Source organism: Suncus etruscus, chromosome 4 (assembly GCF_024139225.1).
Source record: "Suncus etruscus isolate mSunEtr1 chromosome 4, mSunEtr1.pri.cur, whole genome shotgun sequence".
Classification (NCBI taxonomy): Eukaryota; Metazoa; Chordata; class Mammalia; order Eulipotyphla; family Soricidae; genus Suncus; species Suncus etruscus.
This window is the reverse complement of record NC_064851.1, coordinates 36962892-36981666: the sequence shown is the minus strand read 5'-3', so window position 1 is coordinate 36981666 and position 18775 is coordinate 36962892. Positions and strand designations below refer to the sequence as shown.

The 18775-nt window shown below is 36.7% G+C and overlaps 1 protein-coding gene across 5 annotated transcripts in view; it reads right to left on the bottom strand.

The window, feature by feature from the left end:
• Positions 1-12215: 12215 nt before the first annotated feature.
• Positions 12216-18775, bottom strand: part of PRKACB (protein kinase cAMP-activated catalytic subunit beta) — a 119761-nt gene continuing 113201 nt past the window's right edge. For all 5 annotated transcript variants that reach the window (XM_049771267.1, XM_049771270.1, XM_049771268.1 and 2 more), the window contains one exon: positions 12216-15531. In XM_049771267.1, the coding sequence (XP_049627224.1) occupies positions 15406-15531 (126 nt within the window). In that variant the 3' untranslated portion in view covers positions 12216-15405. The remainder of the gene's footprint in view (positions 15532-18775) is intronic.

Sequence of the window (18775 nt, the reverse complement as noted above, 5' to 3'; positions counted from 1 at the left end):
ATGTGTATCCATGTTTTTTGGGATGGAGTGTCCTATATATATCTACTAGTCCTCTTTCTTCCATTACTCTTTTCAGGGCTAGTATGTTTTTGTTGGGTTTCAGTCTGGTTGACCTATCAAGTGTTGATAGGGCCGTATTGAGGTCTCCCACAATTATTGTGTTATTATTAATGTCTTCTTTTAGATATGTCAGTAACTGTATTACATAATTTGCTGGTCTCTCATTGGGTGCATATATGTTTAATAGTCTGATTTCTTTCTGTTGCACATATCCCTTGATTAGTACATAGTGTCCATCTTTGTCCCTTACCACTTTTCTGAGTATAAAGTTGGTGTCATCAGATATTAATATGGCCACCCCAGCTTTTTTGAGGGTGTTGTTTGCTCGGGTGATTTTCCTCCAGCCTTTGATTTTGAGTCTATGTTTGTTCTGACTATTCAGATGTGTTTCTTATAGGCAGCAGAAGGTTGGATTTATCTTTTTGACCCATTTTGCCACTCTGTGTCTTTTAATTGGTGAATTTAGTCCATTGACATTGAGGGAGATGATTGTCATAGGATTTAATGTAATCTTTGTAGATAAGTTTGCTGTGTTTGTTGGTCTCTCTTGCCTTAGAGTAGACCTGTCAGTTTTTCCTTTAAGGCTGGTTTATCATCTGTGAAGTTTCTGAGCTGTTGTTTATCCATGAAGCTATGTATTCTTCCTTCAAACCTGAACTCGGTGAGGCATTCATTTCATTCAGTCTTGTCACAGTATCCCACCACTGTCTTCTGGCCTTGAGAGTTTCTTGTGTCATGTCTGCTGTAAGTCTTAGGGATGCTCCTGTGAATGTAATTTTCCTTTTTGATCTTGCTGCTTTCAGTATTCTATCTCTATCTGTGGGATTTGTCATTGTAATGAGGATGTGTCTTGGGGTGTTTTACTTTAGGTCTCTTTTAGCTGGTACTCTTCAGACATGCAGAATTTGATTGCATGTAGTCTTTAACTCTGGGAGTATCTCTTTAATGATGTCTTTGACAGTTGATTCTTCTTGGAGATCTTCTACCTGGGTCTCTGGGACTCCAATGATTCTTATGTTGTTTCTGTTGAGTTTATCAAAGACTTCTATTTTCATCTGTTCACATTCCTTGAGTACTTTTTCCATTGCTTGTTTGTTTGTCTTAAGGTTCTTTTCCAATTTCTTCTGTTGTGTTGAGTTTTTCTGCATCACATCTTCCAGTACTCCGATTCTCTCCTCAGCTGTTGATACCCTGCGGGTGAGGCCATCTATTGAGGTTTTCAGTTGTGTTACCGTGTTTTTCAGATCTGTTATTTCAGGTTGGAGTTTTCTGATTTCTGTCTTTGTGTTCTGTTCAGATCGATCTTTGCTTTCTTTGAGTTCTTCGAACATCTTCCATATTACTATTTTAAGTTCCTTATCCGAGAGGTTAATCAGGTGGTTGGAATTTGTTAGGTCATCCAAGCTTTCATCTTCATTGTCTGTGCATGGTGTTTGCCTGCGAGGTTTCCCCATTGTCACGCTTGTAGTGTGGTTTTTCCTGTGTGTTGTGGTGGGGTTCATTGGTTAGAAAGAGTGCGCAGCCGCAAAATGAAGCGAAGGGGCCACACTCTTCTGCTGCCTCTAGTTGACAGTTTTTTGGGGGTGCCCTCCCAAGGCCTCTGAGGAGACCTTCAGGTATTCAGAAACACAGGCAGACAGGCGCAGGAGAAATTTCCCTTGAGTCCTCAGAGTGAACAAAGGGACAGCAGGGCAGAGCCTCCACAGGCTAGAGAGCTCAGCTTATTAAACGGCGACCCCCACAGCCAGAATTTACTCACTGGGCAGCTTCAAAATGGAGTTTTTGGGGGGTTCACTCCCTAGGCCTCTGAGGAGACCTTCAGGGATTCAGAAACACAGGCAGACAGACACAGGCAGGAAAAGTTTCCCTTGAAGTCCTCAGAGTGAACAAAGGCACAGCAGGGCGAAGCCTCTGCATGCCAGAGAGTTCAGCTTATTGGATGGCGACCCCCACAGCCAGAATTTACACACTGGGCAGCTTCAAAATGCAGTTTTTTGAGGGTGCGCTCCCTAGGCCTCTGAGGAGAACTTCAGGGATTCAGAAACACAGGCAGACAGGCACAGGCAGAAGTTTCTCTTGAACGCTAGTTTTTTTTTTTTTATCTGATTTACTTCAGGAAGCACTAGGTTCACCTATTCACATGACAAGATTTTATTTTTTATAGTTGACTAGTATAAATATTTAATTAAATATTTAATTATTTGTTCATATTCTGCCTTTCATATTTATGTCTTGTCATTCTTGCATCTCAAGTACTTAATATGGGTCCTCCACAACATTCATAATCGTATTTCTGAATGAACAAATGAGTGAATGCTAGACAGATGGCATCTGTCCTATTTATGATCAAAATTACCCAGAGGAGTTGTAATCCTTTGATGAGTTTCTCATTCCTCTCTTTAAATAAGTTTCTATCTTCTGCCAGCTGCAGAAATGGTTTGAATGATTTAAAATGCAGAATTCAAAATTGGCAGCCAAGAAATGCCACTTCACTTCCTTTCTAGAATAACATGTTTTTTTTTTTTCCCCTTGACCCAGACTCAATCGCAAACGCTGGCTTATGTTTCATCAAAAGGGACTAACAATGGAGTTAGTTAGCTATATTGATTTCTGTGGTGCTCCTGGATGTTTTTGTCCAGGTATGCAAACTTTCCCAAGCACTGGAGAAGCTATTCCAGTGCTGCCTACCACCAACCCACCCAGTGATGTCATCTCAGGAAGTACCACAGCCTTATAAACATGGCAGCCTCCTGTAAGATAGTCACAGGTCTGATCAAGGACCACAATTTACAAAGCATTTCTCTCTCTCAGAGAGAGGATTAGTCATCTTTCTAAAAATGGAAAGGAACAGGCACAAAGGGGTCCTTGTGCTCATAAAAAAGAAACCAAATAGGCCTGGAACCAACTGGAAGAGCTGGGCAGAAGACCAGCTTCAAGGGCAGGTCCACAGTCCCACAATGGTAGTAAAATAAACTCCTTGCAGAAAAGAAACTTCAGGCATCACCTTTTTGACATCAGAGACTTTCTTTCTGCATCTGTGGGTGTATCACCCCCCACCTTCCAGCCCAGTTCCTTTAGAGAAAGGGGAAAAGGAGAAGTAACATTCCCTGTTTATCTACAGTGGACCAGAATAGGTATTAGGTGCTTTTTTTTTTTTTTAGCCTGTTTTAATTCTTGTTTGGGACCACTCCTGGTGGTACTCACAACTTTCTCCTTGTTTTCTTTGTGCATAGGAATTACTCTTAGAGAACTCAGGACCATGTGGGACCAAATCCAGATCAGTCGTGTGTTCAGAAAGTACCCTGCCCACTGTACTATCTCTGTAGCCCCTTCATTTTATTTTGATTTTCAAAGCTCCATTTTACAAGTGGGAAGAATGAGGATAAATAAGTCCTAGTAACTTGCTAGCAATAGAAGGCAGGACCTTATTACTATTCTAAATATGTATTTTTTTTTAAGATCCATGCTTATTCCATGCTACTAATATAGGAAAAGAACTTTAAATCTCTCTCTCTCTCTCTCTCTCTCTCTATATATATATATATATATATATATATATATATATATATATATTTATTTTTGCTGTGGATCAGAATTAGTAGTTTATGTTAGTTCATCCCATTTATAGTCTTAGAGTGTCTCAGGCTAATACCCAGGCCATCAGTCAACACACTTTAGGAGAAGAGGTTGTTAACTAATCCAAAGGACTATTAGACCTCTGTTCCTGTCCTTGAAACTAATAGCTCTTTGGTAAATTGAAGATTTACAAAGTTAGACTACTGTACCACATTAGTGCAGGTGTGACCACATACACACAGGTAAGCAAACCTGAGCATTTCAACCGTGACTTCCAGACTGCTACTGTTCACAGTAGTGACACACTCCCTTAGTGACTTTTGACCAGAGAGAGCTCTCACACTCAAAAAAGTATGTCTGACTGTAAGTCATCTAAAGAATGCCATTAAAGGAATTACTTGGCTCAAGAAGGATCTTTGGAAACTATCAAAAAACAACAAAATTAACACCTAGACTTGGAAAAAACTGTAATAAGCATCAGAAGGCAAAAGGAGAGGGGTGTGTGAGGAATGAAAAGGGAAGGAATGGTGAGAATGATACACATAGAAAGGTGTGAAGCTAATCCTGATCCCTCCCAATATTTTAAATCAGTGATGAATCAGTAAAAAAGTTAAAAGGCAGTTTTGATATTTCAAATATACCAGTTGCAATTTCACAACAAATGTCAATATATCTGTGTTTAAAACTACTGAGACCCTGAATTTTTACATGTCAAATCTTTACAGGAAAGAGGGCAGGAAAAGTGGGAATCATCTAATGTGCACAAAACATCTGTGAATGGAGAGGAAGAGAATTTAACAGATCTGGAGCAGACTGAGGTATCTTATGGGAAAAATTCTTGCCTAGATTCATGCCCAGTGTATGAATTCAAGACTAAGAGACTGAAAAATAAATTGAATTGAAGAATGCAAAACGATGTTGGTGGGCTAGTCACTAGTAATATCTATCATGAGGCAGGACCTATTTTCACTGTCATGAGGACAGAGAAGTTCCCTCCCCACTCCTGTCTGCAAACATTCTCTCAGGTATGCATCAGGTGAAGGGAAAATTCTCAAGACTAATATGTTCCAAAGAATCTGCTTAGTTTATTCAACTGTAACTTAATAGTTGAAAATCTATTTCCTCACTTAGCAAGAGGGCTTGGAAAAACATGCTATAAGTAATTATTAATATAAAGGACAAAGTAAAAGAGCTATGCATTCTCCGATTAGTGTTAAATAAAATTTGTGACTTTTATTGATCTGTAGCTGTTTCTAAATAATATACTACCCCATGTTAACTTTTAACCCTAATTTTCAATTATACAAACTTCATTTCTTAAAGAGGCAAATTTATATACCTTTCAATTATACACAAACATATTTTTGTTTTCATTAACAATGTCTTTGGGCTTCTATTTTATAAAATGCAACACTTGATTCTTCTAATGTCTGTGATTTGGGCAATTAATATTTATTGTCTGTTCCAGAGACTTATTTCACATTGTATATAGATTGGATCTAAAACCTTGAGGATCAAAGATAAATTTATACAGCTTTTACCAAGTACATTTCACTACATCATATGTCATTGTTAGGAATCCTGCACCACACCATAAAGAAAGTATTAGTGTTTACTTGAGGCTGCAACAAATTACTATAACTTTGTGTCTACTAAACAACACAGCTGCCTCGTGGCCTGCAAGAACAACATGAAATATTTTTTTGGTGAGGAGTGGTATTAGAATTTCTCCATGGGTCTTATTAGATTGATATCAAGATTTCAAGATTGTTTGTTCTTTCTGGGACACCTAGGACTAAATAAATTTTCTTTTTTTATACATATTTTTTATTTAAACAACTTTATTGCATATATGATTGTGTTTGGGTTTCAGTCATGTAAAGAACACCACCCATCACCAGTGCAGCATTCCCATCACCAATGTCCCAAATCTCCCTCCTCCCCACCCAACCCCTGCCTGTACTCTAGACAGGCTTTCTATTTCCCTCATACATTCTCATTAGTAGGATAGTTCAAAACGTAGTTATTTCTCTAACTAAACTCATCCCTGTTTGTGGTAAGCTTCATGAGGTGAGCTGTTACTTCCAGCTCTTTTCCTTTTGTGTCTGAAAGCTGTTATTGCAAGAATGTCTTTCATTTTTCTTAAAACCCATAGATGAGTGAGACCATTCTGCGTCTTTCTCTCTCTCTGACTTATTTCACTCAGCATAATAGATTCCATGTACATCCATGTATAGGAAAATTTCATGACTTCATCTCTCCTGACAGCTGCATAATATTCCATTGTGTATATATACCACAGTTTCTTTAGCCATTCATCTGTTGAAGGGTATCTTGGCTGTTTCCAGAGTCTTGCTATGGTAATTTTCTTGTATTCTCTAGCTACTTAGGATCATCTATGTTCTTTGACTATGACCCACTGTCCATTTTAAGGTATTAACATTGGATTTTTTCTTTGTTTAGGTCACATCTCTGTCTCTGACCAAAATCTGTAAATGATATTTAGGACTCACTTGAATAGAATAAGTTTTCCTAAATCATCCAGGACATTTCCTTTGCTTGAAGGTCTTAATCTAGATCACATCACAAAATCTATCTAAATGGGAGAGGAAGACCAACAAAGAGACCTGGTAGCATGAGATCTGATCTATCCCATGTTGCTGGCTTTGAAATGGAAAAACAAAATCATTATTCACAGAGATCTTTAAGTTAAAGACAATATGACCTGGAATTATTTGGATCAGAATTTCTTTTCTTCAGAACTTTATGGTCATTGCTTATTTGTTGTCATTGAGACTTGCTGTGGCAACATTTGAGACAAGTGTGATTCTACCTTGACCAGAGGTCAAACTTTTTGCATAATATTTTAATGATTAAAGTTAAAAACCTTCACCATGGTTTTGGCATGATTTTGAAAGTTCTTTCAGGTTTTATTTTTGGCCCGAAAACTATAATCTTTCAACATATATTTTTCCTTTATTTCAGTAAAGTGTTTCTACAAGGTATATGCACACTTCTATTTCACCCATTAGTTTTTTGTTGTTTGTTTCTTTTTGGGTCACCTGGCTGCATTGAGGTTATTCTGGCTCTGCGCTTAGAAATCACTCCTGGCAGGTTCAGGGGACCATATGGGATGCTGGGGATAGAGCCCAGGTTTGTTTGGTTGTCTACGTTCAAAGCAAACGCCCTACTGCTGTGCTATCATTCTGGCCCAATTTCACCCATTAGTTATTTTTTTATTCAGAGAATGCCAATAGTGTATCTTTGTTTTTGGTGTCCATGTCCACCTCTGAGATTTTAAAATCTCTTCTGAATTCACTTTAATTGCCTCATTATAGTAAAAATCGACATGTGTTATTAAGCCCATGGCTTTACATTGCACAGCTGTTTTTCATTGTTTTCAATTTATGGATTTTTTCCAGTACTATCTATCAATCTATATTGAAAAATATTATCGATAACATAGAGGGTAAGGGGCTTGCCCTCTGTGCAAGTTCCTCCCCAGCACCACATATGGCTCCTTGAGTACCACCAAGAGTGACCCCAGGTCATAGAGTCAGGAATAGCTCAGTTCAGGAGCACAGTTGGGTGTGTCCTCAAGTCAAACATATATATGCATAAATATATGTATATATGCATAGTCTATACATATTTTATGTGTTAGGCATGAGGGTATGAAGGAAAATGGAGAGTTTGTGTATCTTTAACATTCTTGCCTAACTAAAACACTCTTCTAATTTTTAGAAGCTCTTCCATATCATGTTTCTTATTCCTAATTATATTTAACTTGGAATTTTGTCTCCCCTAATTTCCCAGACACAAAAATACATTTTAAGAAGGTTAGAACTATACTGTTAAAACTGTTGTAAGTCAATGTTACCTTAATTTAAAAAAGTATGGTGATTGAAAAAAAAAACAACCCAAACTTTCAGGCATAATTAATTCCTTCTAGAACTATTTGCTTACTTCTGGAAATCTTTTGAATTTTCTTATTGAGAATCCACCACTTGGAATCTTTCCCATTTCTTATTTCCTCACAGCAGTTAGAATAACTTTTGTTTTTCTATTCCAGTGATGTCTAAGACCTTTTGGTATAATAAGAGTAGTGATAATGGGGCTATCAATGAAAGTCCAATCAAGAAAAAAAAAAATACATTCTGGTCTTTCAATAGAGACCTTTTCATAGAAGATATTGGTGAAACACACAAGAGAAGAGTCAAAAGCTGGGCCTCATATATTTAACTGTTGATCATATTATTAACAGAAACATAACAAATCAGCCCTTCAATAAAGGCAAATGTTAGGATGGTGATGTAACACACACTTGAGCAATGGCAAGAAGCTATCAGCCCAGGTTAGAAGGAAAAGGAAGACTTAAGACATGGACATGGCCTTATGGGTTGAGAACAAGTGCATCTGGCCAATGTTCCTTGGAAGAAACTGCCTTGGTCTGACTTGGAGAAGCAAGCCAGAGCAGATGGGGAGCTGCTTTATAGGTGAGGGGGGCAGGGGTGTTGACATAAATGTTTAAACCCAAATCATCTCCTCACCAATCTATTCCTAGAAATAGGACATTTGACTCATGACTACTGTTTCACAGTGAGAAAAAAAAATACTCAGCAGGCCCTGGTACTGGTGGTCCACCTGGTCTTGCATGTTTACCAGGTGGAAATTGGATTCAAGCAATAACCAGGGTTGAGACAATAGAGACTAAAGATGGCAGGGAATAGAAGTATGACATGAAATACTGAATACATTTTTCTGCTATTTACCAAATTTAATCTATCTGGATATGAAGTTCCCTTTATAATGCATCAGTGGGTCCAGAGAGATAGTAGCAGGCAGGGCACTTGTCTTGAATGAAGCCTATCAGGGCTCAATTCCCAGCATCCCATGGACCTTGAGCACCACCAAAAGTGATTCCTGAGTGCTGAACCACGAGTTAATACCTGAGCACCACCAGGTGCAAGCCCAAATGACTCCCACCAAAAACCAAAATAAAACAAGCCCCCCAAACATCAACACACACAAGGAAACAAAACAAATCAAAAACACAATGCAACGAACGCTTGTCTGGATATTCTACTCTAATTTAAAAAAAAACACCACAATAATTAAAAACATTGTCTTTTACTTTTTTTTTTCCCTTTTAGAATATTTAGATAATTGTCTTTTGATGTTAACTTTCATGTTTCCTAAATATTCTATCATGTATTTCCTTTTTATTTTGAATAATAGTTTTTTTCTTTCTCTTTTTTTTTGGGGGGGGGGGAGGGCACACCCTGTGACGCTCAGGGGTTACTCCTGGCTCTGTGCTCAGATATCGCTCCTAGCTTGGGGGACCATATGGGACACTAGGGGCTCGAACCAGTCTGTCCTAGGTTAGCGCGTGCAAGGCAAATGCCCTACCGCTTGCGCCATCACTCCAGCCCCAATAATAGTTGTCTTCTAGAACTCTAAACTTCCAGATCATTAACTGGATATACTGTATGTATGTATGTAATTATAACAAAGTATCTTTTCACCTGCAATAAATATTTTGGTCTATTTTCAGCTTGGGAATGTTATAGTTTCTGTGAACATGTATTTCATCATCTTGGGTAAATATGTATTAGTAGAATAATTATAGCTAGTAGTGCAATAAATAATTGACTTTATAAGTCCTACTTTTTTAATTCAACAAAGTGCCTATGCCATTTTTTCAGTAGCACTACATAACAATTCCTGCTCTAAATGTTCAACAACGCTTGGTATTATGTTTGTTTTTGGGCTGCACTTGCAGTGTTCAGGATTCACTCCTGGTGGTGCCAGTGGGAGGTGGGAGGTATATTGTGCGGGAAATCAAAGTAGGCTACATTCAGGGCAAACACCTTGCTCCCTGTACTTTGTCTCTCTCCAGCCCCATGTATTACCAGTTTTTTTTAAATGTTATTGGTTTGTAGTAGTAACTAATTGTGCTTTTAGTTTGTAATTTGCTAGTAAATTGTACTGTTGGACAATCTTTCAAAGTATTCTAAACTAATATCACCAGTTAATTAAGTACTATAACAATATATTTGATAGTTACTATATGCTAAACATTTTGCTTTAGCAAAATCTCAGTTCCAATTTGTTTTCTTTGTATTATGAAGTCAACTTCTACCCTCATTTTGTTTTTCTACTTAAATATTGTATAAACATGGTAGGCAGAATCATGTCCACTGTTCCAAAGATATCCATTTTCCAGTCCTTAGAATCTGTTATTATATTAAGTTAAATGGTACAGAAGAATTACATGTGATCATAAAATGATCATAAAACAGAAAGAGTGCTCTGAATTATTCAGGTGGGACTGATATAATTACAAGGGTTTTTGAAAGTTAAAGAGGGAAACAGGAAAGAAATTTAAGAGTAATGCAGCCTGAAAGGGCCAATGAAAAGGAGGAGGTTCTAGAACTAGAACAGGAACCAGATTATCTCCCAGAGCTTCCAGAAAGTATAGTTCGTTGCAAACATGATTTCAATTTACTGGGACTCATACTGGATTTCAAACCTCCAGAGCTAGAAGATTAATTTAAAATAAAGTTATTTTAAAATTGTGATGTTATAGTAACAATAGAAAACTATACAAGAATGTAAATATTTGTTGTGAAGATTACAAAAATCTAAATAAACCAATTGTAGTATCTTTACAAATGAGGTATCCTAATTCTCTCTTTACATTTAGGGGAGCAGTCCCCCAGTCAATGTCAATGAAGACCATGTTGTGGCAGGGATGGACCCTGGATTAGCTACATACAAGGCATATGCTTAAGCCTTCTACTACCTTCCTTTCCCTCTCCTACTACTTCTTTTTTTTGTATTTTTTTTTTATTGTTAGCTTCACAATAAGAGATGACAAAATTTTCAAATTTAATTAGTCTGAAATGCTCAATTATTTGTATATGAATAATGCTTTTGAGAGAGGCTATCTCAGTAAATCTTTAATTGTGACCAAGATTTAGCATTTGTTTCAGGTATGCATGCTTATCCTACCCTCAGTGGCTGATGTTTTTTCTATTTTACATTCATACCTCAGGGAAAGAAGAGAAACAAGATAGCAGATGCATTGAGATTTGTGACTACATTGACATTTTTTACCTTTATGGAAAATTAGTTGTGTTTTGACTAGATATAAAGCATGTCAAGTGCAATCAAGGCAAACCTTTCATTACAGGAATAAAGAGTAACCCAAGAGACTACACCTGTAAGTGTGGTAATTAATTAGGACTGCCAGAGTAGAGTATCATATGCTGACTGGTTTAAGTATTCATGATCTTAATTTTTCAGTACTTGAACTAAAAAAAAATAAGATAAAGTTTCAACAAGATTGAGTGAGGCCTTTCTTCTTTGTGGACCTTCTTCCACTGAAATATTAACCAGATTTTGCCTTGGTCTGTGTATTCTTAATGACCAAATTTCTCTTGTAAGTATAGCAGGAAGACTGGATTAAGGCTCACTATCTGATTTCATTTTACCTTAATTATGAGATATTAAGGGTTAGAACTTAAATATATGAATTTGGTTGGTGATAATCAGTTCTTATCAGAGAAATTTATAAAAGAAATGAATAAATAAGACATAAATTTTCAGAAAAGGAAAAATGTGTTTAATTTTACATTAAATCTTGTGCATAAGAAAAGCTGAATGGGAATGAAGCAATAGCACAGCAAAGGTAGAGCACTTGCCTTGCAAACGGTTCCATCCCTGGCATTCCATATGGTCCCCCGAGACTGCCAGGAGTAATTTCCTAAGCACAGAGCCAGGAATAATTCTGAGCACCACCGGTGTGGCCCCACACTCCCACTTCCACTCCCAAAAGTTGAATGGATCTCAAATGAAGATGGCCCCCAGAATGAAGATGTGGCCAGATTTTTTTAAAATAAACTTGCTGAAATCCATGAAGCTCCAACAGTGATAAAATTAAGCAAGCTCTGGTATGGAAATAGTGCCATGTTATAAAATGCATAAAATATTTATAAATATTTTCATTAATAATCACTGCAATCTAAACCAGTAATATAATTACCTCTAAATATTTTGTTTATATTTTTGCTCCATAACCAGCTGCTCTCAGGGTTTTTTCCTGGCTCTGCACTCAGGAATTACTCCTGGGGGGATCAGAGGACTATATGAGATGCCAAGGATTGAACCTAGCTAGGTTGGCTGCATGTAAAGCAAATGCCCTACACTGTACTATTAGAAACACACACATGAACACGAATAAAATAAGAGACAGCATTGTGAAGCCCATTTCTGAAGAAAAAAGGCTCTGGCCATATCAATCTTTTATGTAAAAATCTTTTCAATATAAAGGAAAAGCAATTTAAACTAAGAGTATGAAAAAAATATATTTTAGAAACTATGAAATGACTTTAGCAGTTCCTTAGTTAAAAGCCCAGTTGGATTAAGCAGACATTCAGTCCCCTGTTTTGCTCTCACCACCAAAAGACCAATCACTCTAAGTAAAGAGCCAGTGATATCTGAGCAATAGTAGTATCCTCAGAGAATGTGTCAGGAGAAAAGGGAACCAAATAGAATTCAAGACCCAACAAACTGTCTTATCCTTTGAAGATACTTTAATTTTGCAGTTATTGATTAATTAAAAAACACAGCTGATTTCAGCATTTCCTAGCTACAGCAGTGCATAGGAAACTCCATTCTAAACAAATAAGTAATTAATGAAATAACAACACACCTTAACATTTTACATTGATAGGGTACAGTGTACAAGGTGCTTTCACGTACATAATTTCATTTGATTCTTACACAAGCAGAAAAAAAGTCAGTGGGAAAGGAAAATGTTTTCTTTTGTGTGTTTTTTCCCCCAGGCTTACGATGAGTATTTTCAGGCCAATGGGCAATCAATATAAGAACACACCAGAAACAAGACAGCAATACCCACAAGCCATAGTATCCTTTTTGGTAGGTTGATTGTTTGCTATAAGCTGGATATTTAGCATTAGTGAATGAGAACAGAATCAGGAAAGTCAAAAGTTTCTCATATTTAAAGATTTGTAAGAGCTCTGTATGAAAAGAAAATGCCCTAAAATATTCCCCTGCCAAGATTTATTTCGAAGCATGTTATCCCTTTAAAATGTCAAATGAAAAAGAACCTTGTCACAATGTCTGAAAGTTAGAAGGGGTCTTAAAAACTGCCTAAAGCAACTACGTCCACTTTAGCTAAGATCCCAAAGATCAAGGCCACACTGAGGATGCATGTGACTCGGAAGCCAGGACTTAGAAGTCTAAGGCTCCTTCCTCTACCATCCCATCTCCTTAGTATTTTATGACTAAAAGCATTGTTTCTTCTGTTTCAAATAATGTTTCAATGTGTGGTTAAATACTGATTTATGTCACTAATTTTGTATTCAAGTATTTAATCCTCTCTTCTTAACTAGAATGTGGCTGAAATTGGGAGTTTTAAGAAATAATTCTGAAAGTTCTAATTTAGTGTACTTAATTCGTTGTAATAAAACTCCCTAATTTATCTGAAATAAGGGAGATCTGAAATTTGCTCATGTCCTTCAATGATGTATCTGAACAGCTTTCAAAACCAACGTATGCCCAGGGGCTATCTATCTAGCAAGTTGTATTGGGCCGAAGTAAGTTCATAAAAAGAATAGTTTTAGAATCCATAAAAATCTTTTTAATTCCTGAAAATTAAAATGTAACAAATTATCATCGCCATGATTTATTAAAATAATTTTACAATAATATACAACAAAACTACCAGAACATTTGCAGCTTACATATAGAATACAATGATCAGTGTTATTTGGGGGTCTAAATGAGATACAAAAATTGAATGAAAATATTTTATACAAATTATGCCTGAAGGTTATTAACATGATGAATATCTTTGTTACTTAAAACTTGATACAGCAAAGTATTTCATATTATTCTTGCACAATTTAAATATAGGTGGGCCAACTGAAATCAGTATCAGCCTTTAAGTGACAAAACCATGCATAAACACTTGACAACCCAAAGACATACAGATTATTAATGCAGAGAACATCTCAGGCAGGCTTTTTCAATGTCTTCAAAGGTTTTACAAGAGTGTATGGATGAAAAGTAGAGTCAGTGACCTACCTGCACCGATAATGAAGCATGTAAAATGTTTATATACATCAAGATCCGTTTGATTAAAAACAATTCAATTCATTATGCATGTAAATTGATCATAAAAAAATGAATGCAGTTTATCTGAAAATGTTTTGGTGTGTTGTTTTTAAGATAGGTCACTGACACAGAGGAATAAAACTAGATGGAAAATTTTAAAGCAAATAAAAAATATTCTGAAAATAAAATTAAGCCATTAATTCTCAACAAACACTGAACTAAATGTGCAAAGTGCTTGAAATTTCCACATGACAGCAATGTTGTTTTTAATCAGTTGGCAAAAAAGTATATAAAAAAAACCCTAAACTCAGATGCTAAATTCCTATCTGCATGATCATACATTCTATTTACTGAAAGAAGGAAGTAGAAATTAGGACTTATCTAAAAATATCACATCACAAAATTAAAATACAATTGTGGCAGTTCTATAAACTTTGTCCCCTTTCCTCATTGATGAGGCATAGGTTGAAAGCAGAAGTTGCAACAGTGCCTCTATCTTATGCTAACAAATATAGTACACTGAGTAATAACCTGGCAACAACTTCTTTCTCTCTTAACTGTTATACAGCAAAGCAACACAAACAAACAAAAATCCTCATTTAAAGAGGAGGGTATCTATGAGTTCGCAAGAATCAAGCCATCTGTTTGTCTTAACGAAGTATTTGTCCACATTCTTTTTTTTTTCTTTTCCCTTAAAAAGGATACAATACGAATTATTTGAGAAAATTAAAAAATTGTCACTTCAATTAGTCATGTTCTATTAAAAAATACTGGCTAAAATCCTTACAGAGGAGTTAGGCTTATAAATTCTGAACTCTTCCCTAATACGAACAGAAAAGCTGTCACCAAGAGAAAGAGTCTGGTACACAATTAACCTTATCATTAGTCCTTCCTGTAAATGAGACAAATTTGTCACACTAAACAGGCTGGTCATTTAATTACTCAAGAGGAGCATGATATAAAAAGAAGTAAAGGGAAATAGAACTCTGATCTAGAGGAATCCAAATTACTAGATCTAGCTATTCTCTATTAGCCTATCCAATTTATTGCCAGAACAGTGAGCTCTAAGAAATTTACTGCATAATTTGTACACATTTCCTTGGTAATAAGACATTCTGCCTTCAAAAACTATATAGAGTTTTGGCAAAATTGGGTCTGAGCTACTCAAATAAAAAAGAATTATTAGAAGATATACCCTCAAGCCATTCATTGACCAACAAAAATACTGGCAAGAACTACTAAAATCAACACTTATCCTTCCCTTCAAATATCACAGAGCTGTAACACTGCCCATCTGAAACACCAATAAAATAAAATGGAGCACTGTTTGGAGAAAAGTTAATGATAATGAAAAAGGGAAGAAATGGATGTAGGAAAAGAGGAGAAAGACAAACCAAAGAGAAGCAGAAAAGTGTCTAGTTCTGTGTTATGGCACAGACAATGCTTAGCGGTGCCGTGTTACAGTGGTGGATGCAGAGTGCACACACAGATGATGGCAATAAAGACCTCACTCAGTCGCTGGAATGAAGGAACTAGGCAACTGCTTCAACAAGGACGGTCTCCGCTCCACCTTATCTCTCAACAGAGTGCAAAGATCGAGTGTGAGCTCTGATATCTTGTTCCTCTTTAAAATTCGCAAAATTCTTTTGCACATTTTTCCGTTATAGAGACACGGATATCTTCTTCTTCATAGTCATCAAAGTTGCTGGTATCACCAGATCCTCTAAACTTTGGTATGAATGGAGCTTCAACCTATACATTAGAAAGAAAGGTAAGTATAATCTTGTGATCTGTAATAGATTTATTCCATCATGCCCATATAAAAAACCTATTCCATAATACCCCCACCCCCATCCCGGTTAGGATTCCACCCCGGTTAGGATTCCACCAGCCTGCAGGGAGGTGAACATGTATATCTGGGGAGGAAAGTGGCAAATTTGTCTTATGCATCTGTCACAAATAGTCACTCCTGAGTTACACTTTCATCATAAACCTACGACCTAATGTACAAAGCTTCTCTGCATTCCCTGAGCCACTCTAGCAAGTTCTTCAACTTTCAGGAGGGGTTTGTGGGATTTCTCATTTATAGCCAGTCAGTAAAAAGCACAGATAACTATGTGACTGATGTCTTAAGTTGTGAGAAGGTCAGTATTAAAGAATGAGCCCTAAACTCAAGGGATTGTCCAGCTTTTTTAGGTAGAGAATAGAATGTCATAACTGAATTACTTGCTTGGGTGTGTGGAGAAACCACATATATGAGAATAAGAAAGGAGAAAAACAAACCTCTAACAGTTTTCAAACATTTATTATTTTTAAACCTTTTTCTGTTCATTTTTTCCTTAATAGTGTTCTTCTGAGAATACAAATAACTCAAAATTTTGATTCCTTCCTTTTTAAATATCCCAAGTATATGTTTAAACTTTGGAGTATCAAATCTTCTGAAAAGATGAATGTTTTTTTTGAGTTAGAGAGTTGTTAAATGTGAACATTATTCGTATATAATAAAATAAAATGTTTCATTATTTAAAATATTATACTTATAAGATCTAGAGAAACAGCTTATAAGGGTGATGAATACTTTGCATACAGGAAGCATCTGTTTTTTTTGGTTTTTGGGCCACACCTGGCAGTGCTCAGGGGTTGCTCCTGGCAGGCACGGGGGGGAGGGGGGGGGAACCATATGGGACACCGGGATTCGAACCAACCACCTTTGGTCCTGGATCAGCTGCTTGCAAGGCAAATGCCGCTGTGCTATCTCTCCGGGCCCAGGAAGCATCTGTTTAATCCCTAGTACTACATGATTCCCTAAGTACTATCTGGAGCAATCCCCTAAGCACAGAGCTGGAAGTAAAATCCAAATTCTGATGGTATGCCCCCAAAGCAAAACAAAAGGATTTTATAAGATAGAAGAGAAATAAAAGTGAGAAAATATTCCATAATTATGTGACCACCCTACTCAAAGCATCATATAGATTTAATACAATATCAACATTTCAATGGAATTCTACAAGGAAATAGAATAAACATGATTAAAATATATAAAGATCCACAAAGCTCACCATTCAGGCAATGCTATTCTGAGGGAAAAAATGGAGGTGCCATGATATCCAACTTTAAACTGTACTATAAAAGCTACAGCTTTTAATAGTTAAGAGTAGCAATGGCCAGAGTCCAGCCTAAAGTCCAGCTGCATAAGATGCACCATGATAGCTGTCTTTCAACCATCTTGCACTTCTCAACTATCTCACTGCTGCTAGGAAATAATAGGATCTCACTCCAGAGCCAGACTACACACACACACAACAGTCCCTGCCTATAGAATAGAGGTCCTAGCTCCTCCCCTACCTAATGTGATAAAATACATTCACAAGGCAATGGATATAATCAGAAGTAACAGACAAAAACAACAACAAATAGTAAAAAAAAAAAAAAAAAAAAAAGGAGGACAAATAGTATGAACAATATATAGGAACAATAACCAGATCTTCTGTTATTGTGAGCACCTATAAAACTTTAAAGAACATGGGAAAACAAAGGAATTCAGTTGCACCAGCAGACAGCAGCAGAAGTACAGGGAAACTATCAAGTTTATCAAAATCTTAAATCCTAGAAGGCAAGGACCTCAAAAGAATGGTCATGAAAATTAAAGAAGCAGTGGAAGACATATTCAAGTAAACTAAAGAAAAATTTATGCGGGGCTGGAGAGATAGCATGGAGGTAAGGCATTTGCCTTGCCTGCAGAAGGTCGGTGGTTCAAATCTCGGTACCCCATATGGTCCCCCGAGCCTACCAAGAGCGATTCCTGAGCGTAGAGGCAGAAGTAACCCCTGAGTGGTGCCGGGTGTGACCCAAAAACCAAAAACCAAAAAAAAAAAAAAAAAAGAATTTATGCATTCCTACAAATGGGAATCAAAGAAATGAAGAACACAATAGCAAAGCATAGCAATAGGATTCTGAATTCTGGGAACTACATCAAGAATCCTGAAGATATGGGGCTGGAGTGATATACGTGCCTTGCACATGGTCCACCAGGGTTCAGTCCCCAGCATCCCATATTGTCCCCCCAAGCCTGCCAGGACTAATTTCTGACTACAGAGTCAGGATTAACTCCTGAGCTCTGCTGGTGTGACCCAAACTCCCTCCTCTCAAAAACAAACAAACAAACAAAAAACACAAAACAGAAAAACTTGAGGACAAAATACAAGTCATCAATAGTAACAAAGAGATACAAAGAATTTTTTTTAAAAAAGGAAGAAAATATAAGATACATAATGGACAACAGCAAGAGGAATTGTCTCAAAATTATAGAAATACTTGACAGAGGAAAATGTGGAGGAAAGACTGAAAGAAAATAATAGCTCAAAACTTCTCCAGTCTGGAAAGGAAGATTCTGTGCATAGAATCCAAAGGCCCTACCCAGTAGGATCAAGCAAAATAAGACCAAGATATACCATAATCAAAATGTGTGAAAGTAGCCAATTACTATTTAATCATGGAGATCTTAATTTCCCTTCTATTCTTTTTATTAATTTTTTAATTTAAACACCATGGTTACAAGGTTGTTCATAACATAGTTGTATTTTCCCCTGTCAGATAAAGTTGTTCATGACTGAGTTCCAGTCATGCAATGTATAAAAACCTTCACTAGTGCACATTTTCCTGCCACCAATGTCCCTCGATTTACTTCTCACCCTCTCCATGTCTTCCCCTCTTCCCTCCTGTCTCTGGGGCATATATCCCACCCCTTCCATTTTTTTTTTCCTTCTAGACATTTCGATTTGCAGTACACTGCATGTTTACTGCCACCTCTGTCTCCAGTTTCCCTTCCACTCACTCTCCTTCACCTGCCTTTGTTTCCTATAATCTATATAAGAGGAAAGCAAACACATCAACAAAAACAACTAGAATATAAATTTAAGAAATAACTGTAAGAAAGAAATTGGGACCTGCATTTAATTTAGATAAGGTCTCTTTGCAAAAGTAACTTTGCAAATTG